The sequence below is a fragment of the Pundamilia nyererei genome, unplaced genomic scaffold (genome assembly GCF_000239375.1).
Source record: "Pundamilia nyererei isolate P.nyererei 1_Seehausen unplaced genomic scaffold, PunNye1.0 scaffold00376, whole genome shotgun sequence".
Classification (NCBI taxonomy): Eukaryota; Metazoa; Chordata; class Actinopteri; order Cichliformes; family Cichlidae; genus Pundamilia; species Pundamilia nyererei.
In genome coordinates, this window is record NW_005187777.1 from 245,073 (window position 1) to 255,907 (window position 10,835).

Below are 10,835 nucleotides of genomic sequence, written 5' to 3' on the forward strand. Positions count from 1 at the left end.
GCAGCAATTTCCTAATGTTGTAAACCTGCTCAACATTTGGCAATAAACCCCATTCTGATTCTGATGAAAGAAGTGAGAGTGGAACAAGTGATGGACCGGTGCAGTGTTTTCAGTAATGAGGATACTACGTTGATCTGATGGGGTGAAGAGAGATGGGTAGTGACCCAAATAATGTCCTCATGGTTCCCAGTCTTGGCCCTTGGGTGCTGGGTTTTTGTTTATTTAGTATTCTTTATTTGTTTTTTTTAGTTTGTTTATTGGCTCAGTTTTCATCCTAGTGCATATTCTTATATATTTTGAGTCCTTCTGCTTGTTTGTATTATTATATATTTATTTCCCTCCACGTTTTCTTTCCACGTCCTGTGTCAATTCCCGTATGTTAAGTTCGATTTGGGATTTATTTTTATTTCCGGCTGTATTTCTGTAATAGTTGCTCCTTTACTTCCTCTATCTCATTACCTTAACTGTATGCATCTGTGTTTTTCCCAGCTGTTTACTTCCCCTAATTAGCCCTGTGTGATCAAGACATGTTAAAATGTCTATGCAACATCTCTGCACATCCATTATTTGTTTGCTCGTTGACATTTTTCATGCATTCATACTTTACCCGTGCAGGTTCCAGTAGCTGGAACTTTTTGATTATTTGCCATGTTTCTAACAAATATCACTAAAAATAAAAGAATGTAAAGATGTTGTCAAATGTCTGTCAAACACTGAAACTATTATGTAAAAGATGTTTTTGTTGTGAAATGCAAAAGCAGCAATCATGATGGATGTAAAAATAATAGGACCTTAGGAAAGCATTGCTGCTCCCCTTTAAGCTCCTTTGGGTTATTGCAACATCAGTAATCGTCATACCTTCTTCTTTTGCCTGTTTGTCTGCAGAGCATGTGTCGTCCTTGGGGTTGTGTTCGTTCTCTCCTCTATTTGTATTCTTGGAAAGGCCATCCACGATCTGGCTACCAGGATGCCCCCCAAAGTGGTGAGGCTACATGCACATACACTATATGGACACAGACGCTGGCTCACACTGCACCAGCACTTTCTTTGTGTAATTTAGATAAAGGAAAGTTACAGCTTTGACTTAATTGTGATTTTTGTCTCTCCCTAACCTGAAGTATTTTACATAATGCAACCAGATATTACTGTTACTGTTGTCGGGTCTGACAAACCCTCAAATATATATTCTGAACACTGATTTCATAACTCTGCATAACTTTCCAATATTGACTGATACATTTTCATTGCATAGTGAGTGGGTTTAAAAAGCCTGTCTTAAATCTTGCATAGAGAACAATTTAAAGCAATGGATTCAAAGGATGCGTGGGCGAGTGATTTGGCATTTATTTGGCAGAAACTGCAAAAAGATTCAGAGTAAAACTGAAAATATATTGAAAGATAAATAGACACTCTCCACTAGTCCCATTTATGTGGTCTAATAACTGAACTCTGAAATAGCTCAGCCAATCACAGTGAAGTAAGACCAGCTCAACAAATAGAAGAACATTTCTCTGGGAAACAGCCCGCTCTGATGGCATTGTGAAAATTACTTTTTGCAATTTGGGAAGCCACAGAAGACATCATGCTCTAATATAGTGTGTCTAATCTGTTTTCAGTACATGTCATGACAAGTAAACTGAGTTCAATAATGAAAAAACTGTTTACTTCAGAACTGGCTGTGGCTCTTTTCTAATGGTGATCTTTTCTGATATTATGAGATGAATAATGTTTTAATGTTTGGCCTTTGTGTCTTTGTGCACTGATAATACATTTTTTTAAAAGTACAAACGCATGTGACTAGAGTGTGTGGCTCACAACACATACTATACTCACACATTCACATGCATGCACCAATCAGGCATGATATTATGAGCACCTGCCAAATATTGTGTTGATCCCCTGACCGTCCAGGCGTGGACTAGACCCCTGAAGGTGTGCTGTGGTATCTGCACCAAGATGTTAGCAACAGTCCTGTTAGCTGTGAGGTGAGGCCTCCATGAATTGGACTACTTTATTCATCACATCCCAGAGATACCCAATTTGATGGAGATCTGGGGGATTTGGAGGCCAAGTCAACAACTCAAACTGGTTGTTGTGTTCCTCAAATCATTCCTGAACCATTTCTGATTGGTGGCACATTATCCTGTTGATAGAGGCCACAACCATCAGGGAGTACTGTTTCCATGAAAGGATGTTTATGATTTGCAACAATGCTTAGGTAGGAGGTACTGCATGGTGTGTCCTGTTCCCAGCCGTTCCCCAGGTAAGCGACGCACAGTCACCCAGTAAAGAAATCATCATTCATCAGACTGACATACCTTCTTCCATTGCTCTGTGGTCCAGTTCTGATGCTCACGTGTCCATTGTCGGCGCTTTCGGTGGTGGACGGGGGTCAGCATGGGCACCCTGACTGGTCTGCAGCTCCATACACAACAAACTCTGATGCTTTGTGTATTCTGGCTTTCTATGAGAACCAGCATGAACTTTTATTGCAGCTGTAGCTCAGTGACCGTTGGCAACCCGTGACCCTGTTGCTAATAGAAACGGACTGCTGCAGACCAGGAACACCTCACAGAGCTGCAGTTCTGGAGATATAGACATAAACAGGATGTTTTTTGTGATCTGTGTATATTTGTAATGATGGATAATGATTTATTTTCTAGTGCCATACACACAAACACAGCAGCACACACACACACATCACTGTGAGTAAGGTTTCTTTTTATAGCCCTCTGCTGCTGTTCTTCTGACGTCAGAGCTTATGTCTCCCTCCACCTGACGTTTGTTTGCTTTTTGTTTTTGACACACACACACAGACACTCTTTTTCTTTAATGCCAGCTCCACCTCCCCCACCACCGCTCTCTGGAGGTGTAGGAGTATGAATAAGGTCCCAAAATAGTCTCTTCTTTCTGTTGCTGGGGTACAGCCCAGCTCTCTCACCATCAGACTGAGAATGTTTCTCACTCTCAGCTTTGAGACCCTCTTTGTGTGTAAATGATTTAACCCTAACCATGTGTCCATTTCACTAACCAGAGAAGAGGGAGACCAAAAACAAATTCTCCCATTGTACCCCAGTTTAGTTAGTTCAACGATGTCTCTGAGAAAGAGCAATGCAACTAGTCTTGTACCACTTCATTTCAATGCTTGTGTTGATTTAAAATTAAAAGTATAATATGTGCATAAGACTAGGACACAATTAAAAAAACAACAACACACAAAGCAAAAGCAAATCAAGCAAACAGCTTTTCCTCACAGTGTGCAGGTTCAGGTTTCCTGGATGAGTAGCTCTACATTAAAACTAGATACAACAAAATTTAAATGTCTTGCACAGCAGAAGATATTTCCAAACATCCCATGATGTTTGGAAATATTTTGGATATAGGGCAGGAAAAATATCACATGCAAAGACTGCAGTAGAGTTGTGCCTGTGCTGTAAAGCATCACAACTAAGTTATTAAACCACTTACATGCAAACTGCAGTTTAATTAATGCATGAATGACATGAAAAACAATACAGTGATTGCTAATGACATTCGTCCAACATCAACTCAGATGTCCATAAAGGTTACCAGCGTGTCGACGTATCTATCCAGCTCACAAAGATGCTCTGGAATCACCAGGGTGCAAGAAATGGAGTGAGGCACTTTTTGATTTTGGGGTATACACCTAGTTCTAGTGTACAAACAGCCTTTTTGTCTCAGAAACATTGATTTATTAAAATTAAATAACATAAATGCAGCACAATCTAAAAGTCTTCCTTTTGGATAATAACAGATGAGAAAAGTTCTGCCAGTACCAAAATCTTTGTTTTCCAAGCTGGTGTATTTTAACATTTCTCTAAAACAACTTCCCAACACCAAAATGTTGCAAATGCTACAAAACAAGAATTTATTACAGGACTATTCTTTGGGCGTTGTTAATTTCATAATCTGTCAAGTGCATGCATGTAACTGTTCAATGTTCCAGAAGAGTCACTGCTCTTGGCATTTACTCTGTGCTTTTTCATGTGATCTCTTAATAGTTATTATGTGTATTCACCTCAGAGTTTCATCTCGTTAAGATCATTTAGACCCAGACACATTTTGGTCTTAATTTGTTCAATTCCAGGCAGAGAATCTTCTCTTTGCACCAACTGCTTCATTAGTGGCATAAATTAGCAGGACATTAAAAGCCAGCAGCAGTGGACCAATTAGAAAACTGACACATAGAGCAAAACTGTAACTGCTGTGCATATCAATAGAGTCTGAACAATCAATTAAACAACATGAGAATCAATTGTTTGAACTGGGATAAAGCGAAAAAATAAAAACATGAATAAAAAGTAAAACAAAAATTGAGTCACTGAAGCCCCTTTTAGCACAGATTGAAGTGGGTACAGCCAAGAGAAGGCTGCATCTATTCTGCAGCCTGTGTGTGATGCTTCAGTGCCATTATGTTAATAGAAACTCTGTCTGTTTGGTCTCAGAGGACCTTCCTGACAGCAGCACGAGCCGATTACCGCTGCCTGTCTCTGGGACATTTCTTTGACGTGTCTTGTGTTTTCAGCATCAATCTTTGTTCCATTTCAGGCTCTATATTTATGATAAACATGCATGTACTCTATTAATATTTGGCCTCTTGGTGTATTTGACATTGTAAGAGGATAAAAAGCAATGAACGGTTCTCAGTGAATAACTCACATCTGGTTAATTATCAGTTTGTTTAAGAGTGATGTCAGCCATCTGGCTCTGTATTTTTATGTAAACACTGTCATTGGCTTCTTTCCTTGGTTAAATACAGGAGTTTGAAGGATGGAAGGATCTCATCTTCTTCTTATTTATCCAGTTTTCTCCTTACTAACACATTCAGTATAGCACCCCCCAAAAACAGTAGTAAGTAAGAGCAAGTACTGGTCTGTAAATTCATATTGTGTAAATGCAGGTTGCAGAAAGGGAATCTGGATTCACGTCACGTCCTTGGTTTCGCTCTCATGGCAGGCTGTCGGTGTCTAGTGCCTGATTAAACACAGAGAGATGAGATTGGCCCCCACCAGCTCTGTGCTTGGGAGAGAGAGCAGCACGTAGCCATGCAACACATACATACAGTACACACCATGCAGTCACAGACAGGCTGCTTTTTATCCACTTTACACAGAGATATAAGTGAAATTTACTTTTTAATTATGGATTCATTGGGAGATACTTGCAATGGAAAGGAAACCTCTTGTTGCCTTATGAAAGCAAACAGTACAGATGCACCACAAAAAGGTCTCAGACCAAGACTGTGCTGACATTAATTTATATTAAATATATTTTATAGATATATAACTGTATGATTGTTTTTATCTCATGAAATGCAAAAATACTTCAGTGTGGTCAAATTTCTGAAAAAGGACAAAAGTGACTCCATCTATGTCAAATACGTAGGAGTAAGAAAGGCACAGATGGCTAAAAATGTAACATATCAGGACATAAAGTATGTAAAGTTATGTAAATGCAACCTGAGATTAACCTCAGATTTAAGAAAAATGGGGCATGGGGCAACATGGGACATATTGGTTGTTAGTTATTTATTCAAACACTGAGCCAAAATATAAAAAGCAGTGTGAAAAACGAAGTACACCCCATGATTGGAGAGCTTGTAGAACCACCTTTACCAGCAATAACTGGAAGAAATTATTGTTTCTACAACTTTGTCAGTCTCTCACACGGTCGTAGAGGAATGCTAGCCCACTCTTCTTTACTACCTCAGTTCACTGACGTTTGTCATTCTTCTTCTTTAAGGTCCTGCCACAGTATCTTAATCAGGTGGAGATCTGGACTCTGGGCTATTGCAACATCTTAATTCTTAAATCTTTTTTTCTGACATTTTGTTGTCGATTTGCTGCTGTGCTTAGAATCACTGTCCTGTTGCATGACCCCATCTGCACCAGCATGTCAGACAGATTTGACTCTGGAACACTTGGTCACCTCAGTGGCTCCACACAAAGGCGCTCAAGTCCTTTGCAGCTTTGAAAACTTAAGCTGTGCTGCCTTGTTTTTTCACAGAGGAGAGGGTTTCTCCTGGTAACCCTTTGAAGCCATACTTGTTCAGTCTTTTTCTAATTCATAAACTTTAACCCTGAACATGCTACAGTAGCCGGTGGAGTTTGAGATGTAGCTCTTGGGGTTTTCTTGCAGTTTCTCTGAGCATTGCACAATCTGACTCTTGGGTTAATCCTCACCTGAGAAGACTGTCTTCAGTGTCTGTATTACTGATGTCTCCCCTCCTTGGCACTGTGTTAACACACAGCTGAATGGTCCACACCTACAAACTCATACAAACTTCTGCTACTTCTCTTGGTTTCTATGCAAACAGTGTATTTAGTTTTCAAACACTGTTCCTCTATTTCGCTTAATCACTGTGTAATGTGTTTTGCTTGTTTTGCTGTTCATCTGAGCTTTTATTTTCCTCATTTTAATAGCTGCTAATTTTTTTTTTATCATATCCTGATACATAAATTATATATAAAGCAATACATAAAGAGGGTGTACTTTACAAAAACTGTACAGTGGATAAAATGAGGACAGATCTGCTTACAATGCAATACTTCTTGTTCTTTGCAAAGGTTGCTGTTGTACGATGCTGCCCTTGTAAAAATGATTCTCTGCACACTAACTAATAAGCATCTTCTAAGGGAACAAGTGAGTGGCTTTTCCCAACAATTCTGAAACTAGATGAGGGTCTGCTGGGATTACATGGGGTCAAACTGATCATCTACTAGCATCTGTTTAGTAGTCAGCAAATGCAGCTAAATATATACAACACAAAAAACAAATTCGTTTTAGAGACCTAACTAGCAAAGACATTGATCACTGCTTCCTTACATTACATAGAGCCAACTATTGATTGTTAATTATAGTTTATTATTAATTGCAATAAAAAAACATTTGTTAGATCCACGTCTGTTTTTCACTCGCCCACAACAGCATTTTAGGCCTAATGCCTTTAATTTAACTTTGTAAATCTACTCAAAAGATTCCAGCAGGTGAGATTAACATCTGAAAATAGCAGGATGGAATCAGGCGTTTCCAAAATTTTAGTTTTCCTAAATGTTGAAGTGCAGTTACTCTGATTTGTGTGCATGTTTTTCTAATACAGTTGGGGTTTTATAAGCAGGTAGTTTATACCGCTTTATAATATCCCGATATGTTTGATATAGCTGTGACTTTAAATCTGGTGGAGAACAGCAAAGTCAAAACAAAAACAATGTGGCTGTTTCCCCCTCAGACGTGTCCTTTAGGCTCTTCTCTTCCTCTCATCTCCGGCTCTCAGTCCCTGCTGCGGGTCAATTAAATCTGAAAGGTGGATGCTCTCGAGTCAAGCGTTTTCCTTTTTTTCTTTTGCTGAGTCTGTTTGAGATACAACCTGAAAACACCCAAAGCTCACATCACTTCATCTGTATGACCTTGGGCTGATGCACCAAGGCGAGCCTGTATATATTAATAATGCTTGAGCTGACAGAAGCTTTATGGGTCACACAATCTGTTGGTTCCTGCTCTGCAGCTGTACAGTAGCTCCCTCTGTGTTTTTGCTGAACTTTTGTTTGTTTTTTAGGATGAAACCTTTAATTTCACTCTGCATACTTTTACAAATAATGCCATATTCTCTTATATTTTGTCTCCCGTGTCTCACCCCAGGACGACTTCCTCTTTAGTGTGTCCATAGTGAGTGGGCTCACATGTGCTGTGCTGGCTGTGGCCAAGTTCATGCTGGGAAGAGTGCTGACTAGTCGGGCACTTATCACTGACGGTAGGACACACACACACACACACACACGCACATGCACAGAAACCGATGACTATAAATAAATGAAGAACACAACAGAAGAGCACGAGGGACTAGATAACTAGATAGGTGACTTAAAGTTTTTTTGTACATGCTGCTTAATTATTATTGTTATCATTACTTTCTTTTCTGTGTTACTGGTTATGTGTTGCCTAACAACGATAGGCCTGTAACTCCGCCCTCATGGGCATGATTCAGCCACAACAGCTGCATAAGCAACTTTCAGTTGTTTGAATTATCAAGAGGGAAGACACTGTCCCTAAAGAGGGAGACTTAGAGTGGAGTTAAAACATGTGTATTTATTTGGTATATTCATATGAATTAATAAAATCGTAATTAAGTTGTTCAAACCAAACATTTTCCATCTGGTATGATTAAATTTTTACCTACCAAGTGAAATTCTTCTAACAACAGCAAACGTATCAAAGTTCTAATGATATCACAGATAACACAAGAATGAAAAATACGAGAGTTTTACAAAATACACAACAGTTTTCATGAAGCATCGTGGCCACTTTCAGAATGACATTAATTATGAGTGGATTAGTATCATTGATGCATTAACTTGTCAGAAGCTTCCAGGGTTTTAGGTGAGCCAGAGGAAGCTAATATTCTTGGATTAAGTGTATGCATCATATTTTATCTGCTCTTTGAGCTTCTGTCATGTTGTGGTGGTGAAGTGCAGGAACCAGCACCCAAATGTAGGACGCAGGATTCAGAATCTAATTACTTAAAGACACACCTGAAACAAAAAAGTCCAAAACTAACAAAGTGTATCAAAAACAGCAATTCACAGACAGTCTGAGGATAAGCTGCACAGAATAATAACAGATTACAGGAGGACAGGGCTGAATGAGACACAGGTGCACACACATGAAAGGGCACTCAAACAGGAAGGAAACAAAACCCAAAGCTTGGAAACATGTAAATAAAAAATTAGTGAAAACTTGGCACTTCCTGCAGATTTTAACCCAAAACCCATGACCTGAATCAGGTTATGAGTTCAGAAGTTACCACGTGATTTACTCACTTTTGTGACACAGAAAAGTCTGACAAAGCTCGCTAACCCCTTAATCTCTCTTTCTATACCCCTCAAAAAAGAGAACTGACACTGGAGATTAACCTAAGCATGGACATAACCAGGTACATCAATGAGATGGAGACAACAAAAACAGAGAACTCACTATGAACTCACTCAAAATGAGGAAAAACTAAAAATCGTCACTAAAATGAAAAGTCAGAACACAGTTATTATTCTTAGATCAATTCATAATAATTCAAACCCACAAAACGACTGTGGCATTTTAAAACATCTGCACCATCAAAGCCTTTGGAAGCAGAATATTTGTGCCAACACATTAAACCAAAGGAAATAAAACACACGCAGCTGAAACAAACATTGCAAACCAGAACATGCCTGCTTGTGTTTATTGTGTGACTTTCTAACACAAATGAACTGAAAAAATGTCGTTTGTGATGACCCGCTGCTCGTAGGCACGTGCTCAGCTGAACAAAAGCACAGCATACACACACAAACACACACACACAGCGTCTCTGGCAAACACACACTGCACACTGCTATCCCCAGGTCTCAAAACACACAGGGCATCAATCCAATAAACCTGAGGTTGCTGTTCTCTGAGCCTCTTATTTCCCACAAGACTCTACACTTACTGCAGGCAAGACAATAACCACCGTGCTAGCTTTCACACATGTAATTATAAAGAACAACAGCAGCCACTATAAAGGGTCATTCAAACACAGTATATGTAGTGTGGAGCCATTTATGTAGGACTTCAAAACAGCTGCAAAATGTTGATCCGACACCTACCAGAAGAATATACATAAGCTCAGCTGTAGCTTCAGATTTATCCTTTAAAATGGATATCGATACAACTTAAAGATCACACATACAAGTTTACATTTAGTTTGTGCTTCAAAGTGAAATGGAGATGATACATATTCATATTTTATCCCACCTGTTAATCCTTTCTCTGAGGGAATGCTGCATCTCACCAGGTCCTCTAAATTAGAGGTGGGGAACTCCAGGCTTCGAGGGCCGGTGTCCTGCAGGTTTTAGATCTCACCCTGGGTCAGCACACCTGAATCAAACGATTAGTTCATTACCAGGCTTCTGGAGAACTCCAAGACATGTTGAGGCCATTTAGCCATTTAAATCAGCTGCATTGGATCAAGGACACATCTAAAACCTGCAGGACACCAGCTACCACCACCACACATAACATGTTGGTCCTTCATTTCACCGTATCTGTCCAACTAAAACAACTACATTAAGGTCAGGAAAAGACTGTCATTGTTAACAGAAATGTTGTTTTTTATTTGTCCTCACCTAAATTTGTTTGTTTTTCAGGGTTTAATTCTCTGGTTGGAGCAATCATGGGATTTTCCATTCTAATCAGCGCCGAAGTTTTCAAGCATCATACTGACGTCTGGTTTCTGGATGCCACCATTGGAGTTCTAATGGGACTTATTATTTTGGCATATGGGGTCAAGTAAGACATGAAGCAGCAGCAGTGTCTAATCTGAAATCTTTAATCTTTTATAGTTATTAAGGCATTATTTACACGATGCTAATGGCACCGATACAGCTCAGCAGCTCTGTACCTGCACCTGCATGAACGGCCATTTTTGCTGACGTATCTTACAATTAGAATTTGTTTCTTTGCCCACAGGCTCCTGAAGGACATGGTTCCCCGTGTGAGACAGACAAGGAACTACGAGCGCTTTGAATGAGAGACCTGTGTGCCGACCAGACGAGCAGGTTCTAACATACTCACGCACCTGCACACCTGGGTGCCTCCTGCCCCGCCTCTCTCTGTATTTCATACACCTGTTCATCCACATTTCATTACACACTGACAGGGACCGTACACACTCCCATAGACATGTATACATACACACACACAATCTGTACATACTGTACATACATTTAAAGATTAATACATGTGTCAGACACACACACACACACACACACACACACACACACACACACACACACACACACACA

General features: G+C 39.6%; 1 protein-coding gene across 1 annotated transcript in view; it reads left to right on the forward strand.

Moving 5' to 3' along the window:
- The window catches only part of LOC102199533 (transmembrane protein 163-like), a 15,212-nt gene extending 4,483 nt beyond the window's left edge, over positions 1-10,729 (forward strand). The window contains exons 2-5 of the mRNA XM_013915841.1: positions 886-982; positions 7,660-7,771; positions 10,179-10,320; positions 10,501-10,729. Of these exons, the coding sequence (XP_013771295.1) occupies positions 886-982; positions 7,660-7,771; positions 10,179-10,320; positions 10,501-10,561 (412 nt within the window). The 3' untranslated portion in view covers positions 10,562-10,729. The remainder of the gene's footprint in view (positions 1-885; positions 983-7,659; positions 7,772-10,178; positions 10,321-10,500) is intronic.
- Positions 10,730-10,835: the final 106 nt, after the last annotated feature.